We start from the raw sequence: 18,116 nt of genomic DNA, 5'->3' as shown, positions 1-18,116 counted from the left end.
CACGTCATAGGTGACTTCTGCAAGGCTCTTTCCCTCTGAGCCTCGGATTTCTCATCTGTGAAGTTGGGGGAGATAAACTCCAGTGGCTCTTTTTCTGATTACCACCTGTGCCTGTCTTTGAGCACGTCTCATCATTCTCTGTTCTATCACCTGAGTTTATTTTCAATACAGCACTTCTCACCCCCTAAGAACAATTGCCCATCTGTGTACCTGCCTTTCTCCTCCCATTACAGTGTAAGATGGTGGGAGCAGGGGGCCTTATTCATCATCAAATATCCAGCCCTCCAAACAGCCAAACGTGCTGGGCATGGGAAATATTTGTTAATTAACAGTGGGTTATACATTTTACACAGTACACACAGGCATAAAGGAAAACATAGCATTTTATTTCATATAACTGTCCAGAGTTCCTACCTCATTGGGTGTGAGGGGGGAGAGGAATAAAAACCCTGAATTTGCAAATTGATGGCATTGCAGCCTCTTCTGGTTTGACCAGAGTCTTTTGGGTGACTCTGTGTCTTGTAGATAGACCCTTAGTCATTGAGGCGTCTTCCTGGGCCTGCTCCCTGTAAGAAGCACCCTCGGGTTACCCCTGAGCAGATGTCTGTAGCCTGGGTCAGGGGAGCTGGGCTCAGGCCACATGGCATCCTCTGGGTTCTCACAGTCTCTGCTGCAGAGGGGCTGGCCCGGGCTGCTTCCTGGACAGGTGACTGTGGGGCTGTGCCTGGACCTTTCTAGGCGAAGGGTGACCGCTGCCTCCGCCACTCCAGTTGCACATGTGCAGGCTTAAAGCAGCCTTCTCCTCCTGACTGTGGCCTCTGCACGTGTTCCTGAACGCCCATGGGGACACCTGAACTCTGCACACTCACCTGGTTCAGGGAGGGTGTGGATGCTGCTCTTCGAGGTTTACGTGCCACCATCTTCCGGGGCTCCCTGGGGCTTTTTCAACTAGGCACCTCTATAACACCCTCACCCGCAAGAGGACAGGTAAAGACACGGCCACCTGGCCTCCCAGCGCCCCCTGAATCTGTCTCCCTTTTCCTTTTGCCGACAATCCCCTGCGGTCCTGAAGAGATGATCTGTCTGACTCCTCATCCTGTCTGCCAGAATTTCCCCTACACCCCAACCTCCTCCTGCCCCATGAAAGCCATGCAACTAGACAGGGGCACATGGTTTCCTGGAGAAGAATAAAGAACATATCCATTTATTATTTTCAAAATAGTATCCCCATTCCAAACCCCATCATGCGCTCACACCGAAACGCTGGTGTGAAATCCAAATGCTGGCAGAACGTGCCATATGGAGGAGGATTTCCCGGTTGCTCATTCAAACACAGAGACGTGGGGAGCCGTGAGTCACCACACGAAGCCAGCAGCGTGGGAGCACCGCGCTCAGAAGAATGGGAGCCAAATGCCCATTGCAAGCTGTGATTTCATTTCAGCAAAACACCAGCTGCCACATGGCATTACAATGTGAAGAATACGTGGCTGTGTGACTGCAAGGCATTTAACACAGAGCCAGGCACGCATCAAGTAGGGTGTGCCTCATCAAGGTTAGCTCCCATTCTTGTTCGGGATTCCCATTCTGTGCTGGGTACATGACAGACATCATTCCCTTCACTCCTTACAGGAGAGAGGAATTACCATCTCCATTCTGCAGTTGATGAAACTGAGGCTTAGTGAGATTCAATGACTTGCCTGTGGTCAGAGAGCAAGTTAGCAAGAAAGTCCAGACTCCAACCCTGAGAACCAATCTGGCTGCAAAGCCCTGTCTGGGTTCCCCTCTACCTGCCTCCCCCACCCGAGCCCAGCATGGGAGTCCAGCTTCTGCACTGCAAGCTGGAGGCCCTGGGCACACCCCGCTGTCCGCAGAGCCCCCCACGCCCTGCACCCCCACTGGGCAGAGTGATTGTCCTCACCTGGGGAGTGTTTCTGTCCTTCATGCTTGATTGCTTGCTGGTTCCTTTCTTCTCTGAGTGGCCACTTCAAGGAGCGGAAATCAGGGCGTCTGCCAGGCAGCCCTGGGAAGCTCCCTTCTCCACCCACCTGCGGGGAGCCTGTCGGGGCTGCATAATTAAAAAGCCAGCTCTCTGTTCCTAAAACAGCCAAATCTGTGGCTTCCACAAAGGTCCTGCACACCCTGCAGGGAAGAGCTGGTGCCAGGGGCTCACCTTGCCCCACCCCCCTGACCTCAGCTTCTCTGAGTGAGAGGAATCCAGGACGGTTGTGGGTTGGAGAGAAGAGCCCTGGCCTGAAACAGGGTCAGGGCTGATGGTTGGCATATGGAGGGGCAGGTGGGGGCAGAGGAGTGATGCCAGGGAAAGGAAGGGCTGCATGGGGGCAGAGAGCACGGCTGAGTGGCGCTGGGTACATCCCACCCCTCTTGGCCCATAATACGGGAGAGCCAATCTAAAGTGGAGAGCAAAACCACGGCCCTGCAGGGCCAGGCAGGTGAATCAGTGAGAACACCAGGCCTGGTAAATCAGCCCAGAGGTGGCAGGATTTTTGCCCACGGGCTTGTGGGTTATTCTTCTTGCTTTGGAGGCTGAGGTCAGTGGCGGGAACTGAGCAAAGCTGGAGCCTGCATGTTACACCGGAGGTATCCAGACCAAAAGAAGAAATGAGAAATTCAAGCTCAGCGAAGAAAATATGCTCTGGGCCAGGGCCAACCAGCAGGCTGCCAGTTAGTAACTTGTGATCTAAATGACTCTAGGTTACCTTGGAGGTCAGAGGAGTAACAAGGGACTCCTTGTCATTTAACTATTGGTAATATGTAACAGCTCAAACCTGGGCTTTGCAGGTAGAAATACTCAGACTCAAATTTTGCTCTATCTCTTACTGAATGATTCCTGCAATTATTTAATCTCTCCATGCCTCCCTTTTCCCATTTCTAATATGGGGTTAATAATAGAAGTGTCTGCCTCACACCATTGTTGTGAAGATTAACTGAGGTTACTATATCAAAATTGCTATATATGCAAAATATGCTATTGGTCGCTATGGTTACAAGTAATTAGGGGCAAGTTTCCTTAGGGCTGGGTAAACTCTCAATAGGCCAAATCTAACATAGTTTATCATCATGATCTTTATTTATTTATTTTTTGAGACAGAGTCTTGCTCTGTTGTCCAGGCTGGAGTGCAGTGGCAAGATCTCAGTTGGCTCACTGCAACCTCTGCCTCCTGGGTTCAAGTGATTCTTGTGCCTCAGCCTCCCGAGTAGCTGGGAATATAGGCATGCACCACCAAGCCTGGTTAATTTTTGTATTTTTAGCAGAGACGGGGTTTCACCATATTGGCCAGGCTGGTCTTGAACTCCTGACCTCAGGTAACCTGCCCGTCTCGGCCTCCCAAAGTGCTGGGATTACAGGCATGAGCCACTGTGCCCAGCCCTATCATCGAAACTTCTACTCATAATTATTCTTTCTCCTACAACTACTATATTAAATGTGATTTAATTCATAATCCAAAATTTTTTCCATGTATATGAATTCCCAAAGCAAGGGGAAAACACCTGTGTCAGATGGAGTGATAAACAGAGATGCCAAGAGCATTGAGCCACCTGAAAGAAAAAAACCCTCAGATTTCTCTACCCCATGCTTCTGGCACATTTTAGCCAAAGGAGCCTAGACCCCAAAAACAGGGAAAATAAATGAACATTTGTTGAGTGAGGCCCTGTGTTGGAGGCAGACGGCCTTCAGTCCTAACGCTACTCCCGCCAGCTGCATGATCTTGGATAAGGCACTTAACTGATGGGCCTCAGTTGCCTAACCTGCAAAGTGGGGATAATAATAAGGCTTATCTCATCCAGGGGAAGGGGCTAAGGAATAAAAATCATGTATGTAGAGTGCTTTGTATCTAGTGGATGCTCAATAAATGGTGGCTATTATTGTTTCTCTTGGATCCCCTTTACCTGAGGCTCACCACTCGTTCCTGTCAGTGAAGGTCTGGCCAGCCTTTTACTAATAACACATCAGCCATCTCCCAAAGCATTCAAACTCCATAGAAACACGGTTTGGTACTATTCCATTGGGTTCCAACCACTCCCTTCATTCTTCTCAAGAACCTACCATTACTGTCAAAACACCAATTTTCCCAATATACATATTTGCCAATCAGTTCTATTAAAGAAGTATAATAAATGATCTGCACTGTCCAATTAATGCCAGAGGCCCAGCTCATGAAAGAGATGGGAGGACCCATCTTCTCTGATCCAATCCAGTCTTATTTGGCCTGTTGTCCCTTGGAAACAGAAACGAATCTGCTGCAACCACTTGGCCTCTGATGAGACTCTTCGGGAAGAGATTTCCTGGAAACATCCCGGTCTCAGGCTGAATGACATGCTTGCTAAGAGATGGCACACAGTGGAGACTGGATGCTCTTGGCTACTGCCATGTTCGGGCTCTCCTGGGTATGGTAGGTCTTAATCCTGAGGCACTGCCTGAAGAAAAATAGCAAATGAGCCTGCAGCTGTGAGCTGTCCCTCTGTGTGCTCTTCAGGAGGCAGCCAGTCTTCCCAGGGGTCCACAGATTCCAGCGCAGTTTCCCAAGTACCATCATAGTTCTCCACCCATTTGAGCTTTCCATCACCCCAGGAAGATGGGTAGACAGCTCCATTTTACAGAGAAGGAAAAACAGAGGTCCAGGGAGGTTTAGTAACTTGTCCAAGGTCACCCAACTCATAAGAGGCATGCCCATTGTGAAAAATCATTAGGAACAGAATCTACATATTTGGAGATTTGGGCCGATTCCACCCTTGGAAATCTCAGTGTGTTCTGCTCACACACTGAAACCAGTAAGGTGCTATGTGGAAAGGAAACCAGTCTGTACTGTGGCCGTTCTCCATGCCAATAATTAGTGCTGGTCAAATCTGGATCAGGTAAATGTTGCTGAGATCTCCCTGCCCTCCGTTCTGCATTTGTGGGCGTCACCTGGGGATGACGTGTGCTGTGGCAGAAGTTCATATGGGCAGCGGCTGGGAGCACAGTCCTTGGGGGTCGGATAGCCTGGGTCAAGTCCTGGCTCTGCCCCTTACTAGCTGCATGACCTTGGGCAAGTAGCTCTGCTTCTCCAGGCTTAAACATAAGAATAAAAGGAATAATCAGTAACTTTTAACAAGTGCTTACCACGTGCTAGGTGTCGCCCTAAGCCCTTTTCTTGCATTCTTTCATCATCTCAACAATCCTCTGAGGTAGAATGTGTGTCGTGGCCCCCATTTCACAGATGAGGAAACACTAATATGGAAATCCCAGTGCCACTGAGGTGGTAAGGAAAATATATCCACAGAAGGCCTGGCTCCAGCTCAGTGCCTTTCAGGGGCCTTTACATAGGTCAGAGGTCAGCACACTTTTTCTGTAAAGGGCCAGATGGTCAATATTTTAGGCGTTCTGAGCCATACAGTCTCTGTCGCAACTCTGCCTGCCATTGTAGCACAAACTCAGCCCTACACAATATGCAAATGGCGAGTGTGACTGTTTCTACTAAAACTTTGCAGAAACAGGCCGTGGGCTCTATCGGACCTGTGAGCTGAGGGTGCTGACTCCTGCCTTAGGTGGATGGGTTCTCCGCCTACTTATTAGTGCCAATCTTGCTAAACTTCCATAAGTCCCCTCTCTTCCTTTTTTCTTCTAAGTGCCTGAGCCCAACTTATTGGAAGCTTTTTGTCCCCTCTCTCCCTTTTTTCCTTTGAAGTGCCTGAGCCTGACTCATTGGAGGGTGGACATAAGGTTGCGGAAGAAGATGAGGACACTGACAAGGGTGGGTGCAGCATAGGCTGGGGAAGCTCACTAGTTTCCATCAGCCAGTGAAGTGGCAGGGCACCAGTAGGGACAGCATTTGGGTCAGTTTGGCAGGGAAAAGGGTCCTGGTTCTCAAGAGCAAGGAGAGAGATTTGTCTGGGAGTGACCAAGACTCTAGGTGAAGGAAACAGGTCCAGAAAGTCGGAAGCATTAAATGGGGGCCCCAGTCAAGAGTGCCAGGTTAAGGGTTCGTCTGCAGCTTGGAGAAGATGCAAATACGAAGAAAAGTTCAGGCAGAAGTCCATTCAAAGAATCGGGCAAAGAAGAGGGAGTGGGAGAAGAAGATGTGGGTAACTTTGGACTTTGTCTACTGGTAGGATGGGACCACCAAGATCCTGGCTGCCTGGGGCAGGGTGGGCTCAGGACTAGCCAAGAGCCAGGCCTGCCACTGAGCCCAGATGAGGATGTCAGTAGAAACCTTCACAGGGGAAGCAGCCAGAAGCTCCTCGTCCTCCAGAAACCAACGCAAAAAAAGAGAATGTCACATGCAAAGCTCATGGAGCCTGTGGGGAGCTCAAGAAAGGCCTCTTACTTAACCGAATCCATTCATTGGATAGACATTAATTAAACATGTACCGTGTGCCAAACCATAGGGAGACAGAGATAGCACATATGCTCAAAGCTGTCACCGTTTACAAGCAAGATAAAGAAACGCACAACTTGACTATAAGACAAAATGTTCACGGAAGCTCAGCCAAGCATGACTGCGACGGAGAAGAGTTCTGACCAGGGAGAGGCCTTTCAGAAGAGTCTGTTAGGCAGATACGAAGAATGGTCACTTTTGTACTCTCCACACGGAGCCTGAATGGTCCCCTGCAATTTGTATAAGGATGAAGATTTGAAGATCGCTCTTTCTAGAACTCATACGAACAGTCAAACATCTGAGGGCTTGTTTTCCTTTGAGAAGCATTAAGATCTCAGAGCTCCCAGAAGAAAAAGGAAGCCTCTTAATAACGAACATCAAAAAAAAAAAAAAAAAAAAAAAAAAGGTCTTTTGCCCTCAGAGTCCTTTCTAGAGGTGGACTTCAAACAAATTGTGTATTCCTCTCATCAAATGGCCTGAAAGAAAGCCTTTTCTTCTTCATAATTTCAGTTTCAAGAGAAATTAGAAGCTGTAGAACTTTAGAAGGAATGGTTGTCAGGAACTAAACTCTAGCTCTATAAACTGGTTTTAAAAAACCCCAGGCTCACAAAGATAATAAAAAATGCATTTAATAGCATGTCAATATACAGCTTAAATGTGTAGTAAGTCTTCTGTTAGTCAGTGCATTACAGGGATAAAGAGGAGAAATTTCATTTGGAATGCACAGTCCAATGCTAGGTATAGGTGCGGAGAAATCTTGGTGCTCTTAAACTATTAAAATTCCATTTTATGAAACATCACTCCAGGTGCAGGGCGCTGTGCCAGTGAGGGACTCATCTGGTCCGGTGTGCAAGCTACAGTTTTCAATTAAATTGTATACAAGTATTAACAAAAGAATAAAATTTATTATTCACAAAACTAAAGTGGTTATCATAAAGCTTACAAGAGAGGACAGCCTAGAACTAATGAGTTGAAAAACTAGTTTTAAAAATAATAAAAGTTACTGGACAGTTTTGGAAAATGATATTATAAAACAACGAAAACAATTGGCACAGTTTAACCACCTAATTTCTAAGTGCACTTTGTAATGTTCCTTGCAAGCTGCCACTTTTCCCAGGATAATGACAAAAAGCTTCAGTCAGGTATCACTGGCTTATGGTGACGGTTTTTTTTATTGCATTGCCAAGAGTGGATTTTAAGAAAAAACACTACAAAGGTTTCAAAAACCCTATTTATTCTCTATCATCAAAAATAGCAACAGGGGGACTTATACAACTTTTCTGTGAGTACCCACCAGTCTATTTTTTTTTTCTTAAAAAAAATAGAAGTTAGTTAAAGAAAAATGATTTGGTTTTTAAAAAATAATGTAAGGAAACACTTAATCAGATAGCCCAAGGAGTCATCAGAAATATGTGTAGCAAGAAAGCTTCATTTTCGGCCCTCTCTGGCCTTTGCACATCTTTTACTAAACTAGAAAGAGAATGTACAGTACCAATATGTTCCCCAACCTGCTTGGATCAAATTGTTTGTTTTTAAACCCATTATTGCTAAACCAGAGTGTTGACACTGAGCGCCGAGGAGTCCACTCATAGAGGATAAAATTGAGAGGCTGCTTCCGAGGACTGGATCTCCACCTGGGCCATTTTGAACTGAGTGCACTGCAGCCACTTGCGGAGGGCTGCCAGGCCAGCACTGCTCTGGCCCGAGCCGGGCAGCGTCCTTAGGCTGTGGTGGTTCACGTGGTTCTGAATAGCCTGGAGGCGAAGCTGGAGTCCTGCAGATAAGTGCTGTCAAGAAAGGGCAAGAGGTTTTAGTTTATTTCTTTCTAGTGTTTCTGGGCAACCCAGGGAGCGTCAACCCAGGCGGCTTCTTGCAGGCAGAACTTAGGCTTGGCTCAAGGGTTATCTGGCCTGAAGAAGGCAAACTCTCAACTCTGGCAGTGCCCAGAGCAGGGGATCGCAGCGTGTTTTCTAGAGTCATCCTGGCCCAACCCATTAGAATAATGACATGCCTATCGTGACGGACTCACTGCAATGAAAACATAAAGCTGCCACACCAGTGCCGGGCTAACACATAAACTTGGCCCCAGGGAACTGTTTACGACAGGGTCCTGGGTGTGGTGGAGAAGTGCCCGGGTTCTGCTGCCAGGCTCCCTGTGTTCAAAGCCTGGTTCCTCTATAGGCGACTTTGGGAACAATATTTATTGGTCTGTGTTTGGGTTTTCTCATGGGAAAAGCGGGGAGAGTGACTCTTACTCAGGGGGTTTGTATAGGACAAATGGGTTAAAAGAGTGCTCAGCACAGAACTTGGCACAGGAAGAAGCTAGGATGATAGCTTCTCTTCTTTCTCCAAGCTTCTTAGGGAGTTCTGTCAGCCTCCTCCTGGCCATCTGGGCAATGTAAAATCACCACAGATTGCCATAAAGCCGGGAAAGGGGTAAGAGAGGCAATTTAAAATGCTTCAAGCTGAGAGTGCAAGAAACTCTTTTCACAGAAAAAAACTAGTATCAAGAGGCAGTTTTCAGCAGTGCCCATGCCCCCGATGGCCGCCACAAATAGCACCAAGGCCATAATCAGGACTCAAAGGCTGTGGTCCTTGTTGACAGCCGCGTTTTTCTCTTATGGTGTCTGGGCACCCTGAGTTCATACCGCTTTCTTTCCATTAGCATGCCTCCTCAACTCAGAGAAGAAAGCTGCAAAAAACTTTTCAGCTTTTCCTCCCGTCCCCACAACACTTAAGTGCGACAGACAGGACCCGGTTTGGATGGAGCAGGCGGCAGGCTTTGCCATCTTAAGTCAAGCCCAGTAACTCTGTTTGCTAGTCATAGAGTATGTTTGCCCCTACAATGACAAAGCGCCACTCAAGGAGAAGCCTGGGGCTGGGAAATAGATTCGGTCGGAATCTCCTCTTCCAGGCTGTGGGGTCCTGACCAAGTCACTCTTACTTTTGGTCCTAAATTTCTTCATATATGAAATGAGGCCGTAGGTTCCTTGTAGCTCAATCCTTTTATTCAATGTTATCCTTTCATAACAGAATTCTTTCCATGATAGAAAATCAATTTTAGCAACCAGGACATATCATTGAATGTGTCTGGGTATCCTCCAAGGGGTCAGTATTCTATTCTTTTTTTTTTTTTTTTTTTTTGAGAGACAGGGTCTTGCTCTGTCTATATATACACAATCTTGTTATCTGCAAACAGTGACAGTTTATTTTTTTATTTCCAATTTACATTTCTTTGATTTCTTTTTTTAAAATAAAGACAGGGTCTCACTCTGTTGCCTAAGCTGGAGTGCAGTGGCAGGATCATAGCTCACTGCAGCCTCGAACTCCTGGGCTTCCAAGTGATACTCCCACCTCAGCCTCCTAAGCAGCTAGAACCACAGATGCAAGCCACCACACCCAGTTAAATTTTTATTCTTCAGTAGAGATGGGGTCTCACTATGTTGCCCAGGCTGGTCTCCAACTCCTGGCCTCAAGCAATCCTCCCACCTTGGCCTCTCAAAGTGCTGGGATTACAGATGGAAGCCACTGCACCCAGCCTTGGCCTGTACTCTCATCAGTGGATTGAGGCTCACTCAGACCCTGGGATGCTCCCCTCCATCTGCATGCTTACCAACCTCAAGCAGTAGGACAATGGCTCCTGCCGCCACTCCCTGCCTGCAGAGCCCTTACCTGGCCCACAGGTCTCCTGCATTATCAGCCCTCTAAGGCCAGGAACAGGTTGAATTCATCCTTCTCCATAGTAAATGGAGCATCAACAATCCCTAGGAATGTTATGTGTTCTCTGCAGGAAACCAAGCTTCCAGTCAGCCCAGGGGGTGACTTACCTTGATATTTGACTGAATCATTGGCAACCACATAGGTATCAGCTGTATGGAGAAAGACAAAAGCTTCATTATTAGTGTTCTCTATTCTCCCACAAAGCTTCACTTATTGCAAGGGAAGACAGGCCACACTGAATCCCTTTCACATCGCGCATGGATGCGGGCCCTGCGGCAGAGCTACCCGTTATCAGCAAAATGCCTTTCTGAGGCCAAACCCTGCTGAGCCAGTGGCATTTGGAGGTTAATAAGCGCCCCATGAGTGCCTGAGATACACACTTTAGAGTAAATGACTGATTGTCTCTCGAAAGCTACCAAGCACAGGAAATTAAATGTGTATTTATTTAATTAAATCCTCACTTTCTTGAAATAGAATTTCCTCCACAGGATCTGTAGAACTGAGTGTCTGAGTGGAATGGCGACTCTATTTGCCTGTAGTCATTAGGAAAATATCTCTGGTCAGTGGTTGGAACGCTTCAGTGAGCGAGAAAGGCTACTCCGAGATGCCTGGCTGCGATCTGGAAGGCGGAATACAGCGAGACGGAGCCGGGTGTCTGCAGGGTGTGGGAGCACACACAGCCAAGCAGCAAGTCCCTGGTGGGGAGCCCTGGCCCTCTACTGCTTCTCTGACAGACCCCCAACCCCTCTGATGTGGTCCTTTCTGGGAGGAGGTCGCAGGGTGCCCTGGCCCGAGGACTTCCAGAAGCTGCTCCTTCTCTCTGCTTTGGTCCCTCCGCCATGTTTCAGTCCTTTAGAATCTAAGTAAATATTCATGGCCTTGTACCTCCAGAAGTCGGAGACAGAATATGGCACTTCTCAAAGCGTGTTCCATGGAATTCTAATTTGGAGAACTTTTAAATGGTGGAGGGGGACTCCAATCCAATAGGTTTGGAAATGTTAGTTTCTTTATTTCAGTACTTCTCAGATCTTTAATACACCAATATGCATCATATCATTTTGAGCCATACACCTTCCAACTCTCCACTCAAATAAAGGAGTAGTGTTGTCATGGATTGAATTGTGTCCCACTAAAATCTATACTGAGGTCCTAATCTGCACTGCATCAGAATGTGACCTTATTTGGAAATGGGATTGTTGAATATGTAAATTAGTTAAGATGAGGTCATACTGGAGTAGGGTGAGCCCCTAATCCAATATGACAGGTGTCCTTATAAAAAGGGGAGTTCAGACACATATACAGAAACAAACAGAAAGCATGCTATGTGAAGATGAAGACGGGGACCTACAAGCCAAGGAACCCCAAAGACCCAGCAAACCACCAGAAGCTAGGAGAGAGATCTGGAACAAATTGTCTCTCCAATCCCTTAAAAGAAACCAACATTGCCGACACCTTGATCTCAGTCTTCTGGTCTCCAGAACTTCTAGGGAATACGTTTCTGTTGGTTGAACCACCCAGACTGTAATACCTTGGTAGTCCTAGGAAGCCAGTACAAGGGCATTCCAGGAAGCAGAGAGAAGGCATGGGCAAAGCTCATTGGTGGGAGTGTGCAGAGAGTCGGGGATGGGAGACAGGCACGTGATGCTGACATGTGAGGCTCTTAGAAAAGGGCCATGAAAAACAAGTTTAGAAAAGCACAGGCCAGCCCTTCACACCCTTAGCCCACCAGATGGCCCTAAATGCCAAATTAGGGAATCTGAATTTTATTCCAAATGCATTACAGCTTCTGAAGAGGTAATGCTCTATTCACCATGAGCAGTACTGTGCTCCAGAAAGATCACTGTGGCAGCAACCTGCAGATTACAGTGAAGAAGGAGGCAGGGAATGGAGGCAAGCGTCATTGTGGAGGTTGCCTCAATGGTCCAGAGAAAACCAGGGACAGTTTCTGGGGATGGGGAAGGATTCCGCCTGCAGAGACAAATCTTGAGGATCTGAGGATGAGTCTGCTCTTTGCTCTTTCAAGTAACGAAAAGGTCAAAGAAGAGGTAGAGGTTTCTAACCTGGGCAAACTGGGGGACAGTGATGTAATGAAAAAAAAACGAAAGAAGAAGGAGAGCTTTTTGGGATGGGGTACGGTATGTAAATGACCTCAGAGTTCAAAGTTAGTCATAGCCATAAGCTGCTGGTTTCATTGAATTCATCACATTTTCTTTAAAATGAACTTGGTGAAGTGATAAGCTGCATTTCTCTCCCTGTTTTTGTTCCCAAGGCTAAATCTGGCTGTTGACTTTTAACATTCTGTTGGTGTATACAATTCGCTAATTTGACTTCCATTGTCACTTACTCCTAAACATTCCTAAACATAGTGTTTTTGTTGCAGCTAGCTAATACTTGGTCTCTAACATGAATACTGTGTTTAGAAATGGAGTATGGTGTGTATCAGAAAATGTCATGAGACTAAAGCTGAAAATATCAGAAAATGCCACCGTCTCCATGCCTCCCCCTGTCCCCCAACCCTCGTAACAAAACTGTGGGATTACAAAGGTGGGTACCAGATAAAGCTGTGCCCTCTCACCCTTACTAGGACTGGCTCCTTGGGGCATTCTGAATGGAAAAAAAATATTTATCTAGTCTAACTGTCTCCCCCTGTAATTTCTGCACAGCAAAAAGCAAGCCCTGGAGGGTCCTGATGTTAGAGACTTTGTTGACCTTTGACTATTTAATATGGAAGTGGGCCCATACGCCTCTTGATATTTGGGAAATACCCAAACTAACCTCCTGTTAAGAATCGTGAGGGACTTGGGAAGAGGAGGGTCAGGGAGTACTGAGTACCCTGTCCCTGGGTGGATACCTTTCCCAGTGCTGCCACTGGGGCTAAGGGTCTGTGCGAAGCAAGCAAGAGGAACAGTGATGTTGGTCTAAAAGGGATTTTATTATTTCCCCATTGATGTAATCTATGACCATGTGATTCTAAAATACACCTGCAAGGGACCTTCAGGTTTGTGATTTGCAAATCACGTGACTAAAGGCATCCAGTTAAAGCTCATCGTTATTGATGACATTGTATAACCCAGCCATCATCCTATTTCAGGAATGTTAATTTGACTTATTGAATAACTTTCATTTTCATTCTCTTTTGCTAGTGGCTACTACAAATCTGTCAGTAAGAATTAGATGTAATTTATTTTGGGCTCTGCAATGTTATAATGGAGTAAAGTTGGTTGGGTTCCCCCCCTCTTCAGAAACAATATCCTGAAAACTGAAGGACATTTAAAAATAGGTTTTCACAAAAATAAAAGTGATACCCTTCCTCTTATCTTGGTTCATGCTACAGAACAAATGGAAGACCTCCTGCCTGGTTGGACTGTACTCATTTCAATCCTGCTTATTCCAGCCCTCAAAATTAAAATTGGTGATGAAACTTTCTCTTTCAGCCAAGATGGAGTAACAAAGACCAGATTTACCCTCCTGCCTGGAACAACTAAAAACCCAGATGAACTATAAAAAACAATGTTTTTCAGGTATTAAGCATCAAGAAATGCGGGACAGAGAGCACTGAGGGAAAGGAAACAAACCAGGTGAGCACTGCAGGTATTCCAGCTCACTGCCTAGAGAGAGTTTTCAGGCAGTAGCACTAGGAGCAGGAATGCAGGTGGAGCCTGGTAGTCTTCCTGAGTGAGGAGACGTAGCCAAGAGCCCTGGGAGGTCAGAGTGACTACAGTTTGCAAGGTAGAGAACTGGACAGGAGAGATCTACAGAGAGAGAGACAACTCCAAAGATCTGCAAGGGGATCCCCTGAGTTTTCAGCTGAGTGTTGGCCAGTACATGCAAGTTATAAAAATTATCCAACACTGGAGAAAAAACAACCTGAAAATATTAGAAGGAAAAAATCCCCTGGTGATTACATAGGGCCAAGAATATTTTGTGTTCCTATTAGTCAGAGTGGAAAAATCTTGTAACTCACAGAACATCACGAGAGTACTGATGAGTATAGTGGTACACAGCAGCAGTGGTGAAGAACTACGTGCCCTACAAAAATTGCTGCTCTGATCAACACCTAACAAAGCTTAAATGTTAGCTTCAGAAGGACAAAAATATTTGTAAGGTATGTAACTATGTCAAAGAATAGAGCTTAAGAATTTTTGGCCGGGCGCGGTGGCTCAAGCCTGTAATCCCAGCACTTTGGGAGGCCGAGACGGGTGGATCACGAGGTCAGGAGATCAAGACCATCCTGGCTAACCCGGTGAAACCCCGTCTCTACTAAAAAATACAAAAAATCTAGCCGGGCGTGGTGGCGGGCGCCTGTAGTCCCAGCTACTCGGGAGTCTTGAGGCAGGAGAATGGCGTGAACCCGGGAGGCGGAGCTTGCAGTGAGCTGAGATCCGGCCACTGCACTCCAGCCTGGGCGACAGAGCGAGACTCCGCCTCCAAAAAAAAAAAAAGAATTTTTATATGAATACAAAAATACCCATCACCCAAGAAAGTCAAATTTGCAATGTCAATAATACAATAAAAAATTACCAGGCATGCTAAGAAGCAACAACAAAAATTACAACACATGAATGAGGAGAAAAATCTGTCAACAGAAAATAAAACAAAAATGACACAGATAACAGAACTAGTAGACAAGGACATTAAAACAGTTATGATAACTATATTCAATATGCTCAAGAAGGTAGAAGAAAGATTGAACATATTGAGTAGAGGCACTGAACAAAATATTTGAAGAAACAATGGTTGATACTTTTCCAAATCTAATGAAAACTATAAATTCAAAGATCCAAGAAGCCCACCAAACCCAAGCACCAGAAATATGAAGAAAACTCTACCAAGGCATAGCATCATCAAATTGCTTAAACATAGTGGCAAAGACAAAATCTTCAAAGCAGCCAGAGGAAAAAAAGACATATCACATACAGACAAAAAAAAAAAAAAAAAAAAAAGAACGACAGATTTCTTGTTGGAAACAATATAAGCAGAAAGACCATGGAGGAGCAATATCTTTAAAGTATTGGGAAAAAAAACAACTCTGAAACTGTCCATCTAGAATTCAATACCCAGTGAAATTTTATTTCAAAAATGAAAGCAAAATAAAGCTTCTGAGACATACAAAACCTAAAACAATTAATCACCAGTTGACCTGCACAGAAGACTTTACAGAAAATCCTTTGGGCAGAGAAGGAAAGATGAAAGATGAATGTTTAGATCTATGGTATGAAGTGAAAAGTACTAAAATGGCAAATATAAATATGGCAACAATAGCAAATATAAATGAATATAAAACTTGTTTAAAATCTCCTTAAGAGATAATCAACTTGTTTAAAGCAAAAATAATAATGTATGATTGGCTTTATAAAATATATAGAAGTAAAATGGATGACAATAATAGCACGAAGTCACGAGGTGGGAAATGGAGGTATGTTATTGTTCAGTTCCTATACAATACATGAGGTGGTATAATATTCCTTGAAGGCATACTGTGATTAGTTAAAAATATATACTATAAACTCTAAATCAACCACTAACACAACAACAAAGACATATAGCTAATAAGATAATTTAAAAACACACTTCCAAATAACTATGAGTCAAAAAAGAAGCCAAACTGGAAATTAACAGTTTGATCTGAATGGAAATGAGAATCTATCAAAATCTGGGGGAAAGCAGCTAAAATAGTATTGAAAGGAAATTTAGAGCACTAAATGCTGATGTTTGAAAAGAAGAAAGTTCTCAAGTTAATTATCTTGGTTGCCATCTCAGTTTATCTTAATTATACAAAAAAAAAAAGGAAATTATATCCAAAATTTAATCATAAAAACCTTAATCCAAAAGAAGGCACAAAAGAGAGGACAGGAGACAAAGAACAGATGTGAAATATAGAAAACAAGCAGTAAGATAATAGATTTAAATCCAACAATATCACGAAACACATTAAATGAAAATGATCTAAAAACGTCAATCAAAAGGAAGAGACTGTCAGATGGGATTTTTTTTAAAGCAACATTCAACTTTATGCTGTTTATAAGAAATGCAGTTTAAATACAAAGACATAGATAGGATAAAAGTAAAAGGATGAAAAAAGTATGTACCATCCTACCATTAGTCAAAAGAAAGCTGGACTGTTTTATTAATAAATATTACCAAAAAAGATGGGTAATATTTATTAATTTGATATAGCAAAAGTCAACACTGTTCAAGTACAGTGGTGCAATAACGCACATATGGTAAATGGTACATATTTAAAACGCCCAGTTTGATAAGTCTTGACTTACATTATGCCATGCACCACAATCAAGATAATGAACATATCCATCACCTCCAAGTTTTTTCAGCCTGGGCACGGTGGCTCATGTCTGTCATCCCAGCACTTTCAGAGGCCGAGGTGGGCAGATCCCTTGAGGTCAGGAATTCAAGACCAGCCTGACCAACGTGGTGAAACCCTGTCTCTACTAAAAATACAAAAATTAGCTGGGCGTGGCGACAGGTGCCTGTGGTCCCAGCTACTCAGGAGACTGAAGCATGAGAATTGCTTGAACCTGGGAGGCGTAGGTTGTGGCGAGCCAAGATTGCAACACTGCACTCCAGCCTGGGCGATAAAGCGAGACTCTATCTCACAAAAAAACAACAACAACAAAAAAAAACACTAAACTAAACTAAAAATGTTACCAAAGATGAAGAGAGATATTTTATAATTTCAATTCATTAGGAAAATATAGCAATCCTAAACATTTATAAGCCTAATCACAGAGCTTCATAATACATTAAGCAAAAATAAATCCACATTGAGAGATATTTCAATATCCCTTTCTCAATAATTGATAGAATAAGTTAACAGACATAACAAGAAGGACATAGAAGACTTGAGCAATACAATCAACAAGTTTGAACTAACTGACTTAGGAAACTCCAAGCAACAACCGCAGAAGACACATTCTTTTCTAGTGAACACAGAGCATTTACTAAGATACACAATATTCTGGGTCATAAAGCAAGTCTCAATAATTTAAAATGAGTCAAATTATATAAAGTATATTCTCTGATACATTAGAATTACAAATCCATAACAGAAAATTCTCTGGAAATCTTTAAATATTTGGAAGTAAAACAATATGGTTCTAAATAATCAATGCCAGAAAGAAAGCAAAAGAGAAGTTAGAAAGTATTTTGAGTTGAATAAAAATGAGAACACAACATGCTAAATTGTAGGATGTAGCTAAACCAGTGCTTAGAGGAAAATTTATAGCAGTAATCACTTATATTAGAAAAGAAAAGTCTCAAATCATTGTGCTCCACCTCAGCCTCCCAAGTAGCTAGAACTACAGGCATGTGCTGCCATATCCAGCTAATTAAAACAATTTTTTTTGCAGGGTAGAGACAGGGTCTCAATATGCTGCCAGGCTGTCCAGGCTTGTCTTGAACTCCTGGTCCCAAGCAATTCTCCCTCCTTGGCCTTCCAAAGCACTGGGATTACAGGCATGAGCCACTGTGTCCAGCCCCTAACAATCTTTTTGTAGAAATTGACAAACCAATTTTAAAATTTATCTTGAACTGCAAAGGACCTAGAATAGCCAAACAACTTTGAAAAAGATGAATGAATTTAGAAGGCTGACACTACCTGATTTCAAGGAATATTATAAAGCTGTAGTAATGCAGACAGTGTGTTATGAAAATAGACAGAGATCTGACTGGGCATGGTGGCTCATGTCTGTAATCTCAGCACTTTGGGGGGCCAGGGTTAGCAGATCACCTGAGGTCAGGAGTTCGAGACCAGCCTGGCCAACATGGTGACACACCATCTCTATTAAAAATACAAAAATTAGCCGGGCTTGGTGGCGGGTGTCTGTAATCCCAGCTATTCAGGAGGCTGAGGCAGGAGAATCACTTGGACCTGGGAGGCGGAGGTTGCAGTGAGCCGATATTGTGCCACTACACTCCAGCCTGGGTGACAGAGTGAGACTCTGTCTCAGGAAATAAAAATAAAAATAAAAATAAAAAAATAGAGATCAGTGGGACAGAATC

At 44.3% G+C, this 18,116-nt stretch overlaps 1 protein-coding gene across 13 annotated transcripts in view; it reads right to left on the bottom strand.

Annotated features, from left to right (window-relative positions):
• Window positions 1-6,990: 6,990 nt before the first annotated feature.
• Window positions 6,991-18,116, bottom strand: part of UNC79 (unc-79 homolog, NALCN channel complex subunit) — a 279,067-nt gene continuing 267,941 nt past the window's right edge. For all 13 annotated transcript variants that reach the window (XM_007987657.3, XM_037984430.2, XM_007987658.3 and 10 more), the window contains 2 exons: window positions 10,205-10,246; window positions 6,991-8,164 (listed from right to left, as the gene is read on the bottom strand). In XM_007987657.3, coding sequence (XP_007985848.2) covers window positions 7,964-8,164; window positions 10,205-10,246 — 243 coding nt within the window. In that variant the 3' untranslated portion in view covers window positions 6,991-7,963. The remainder of the gene's footprint in view (window positions 8,165-10,204; window positions 10,247-18,116) is intronic.

The sequence above is a fragment of the Chlorocebus sabaeus genome, chromosome 24, assembly GCF_047675955.1.
Source record: "Chlorocebus sabaeus isolate Y175 chromosome 24, mChlSab1.0.hap1, whole genome shotgun sequence".
Lineage (NCBI taxonomy): Eukaryota > Metazoa > Chordata > Mammalia > Primates > Cercopithecidae > Chlorocebus > Chlorocebus sabaeus.
Note: the sequence above shows the minus strand (reverse complement) of the source record. Positions and strands in the feature narration are given on the sequence as shown.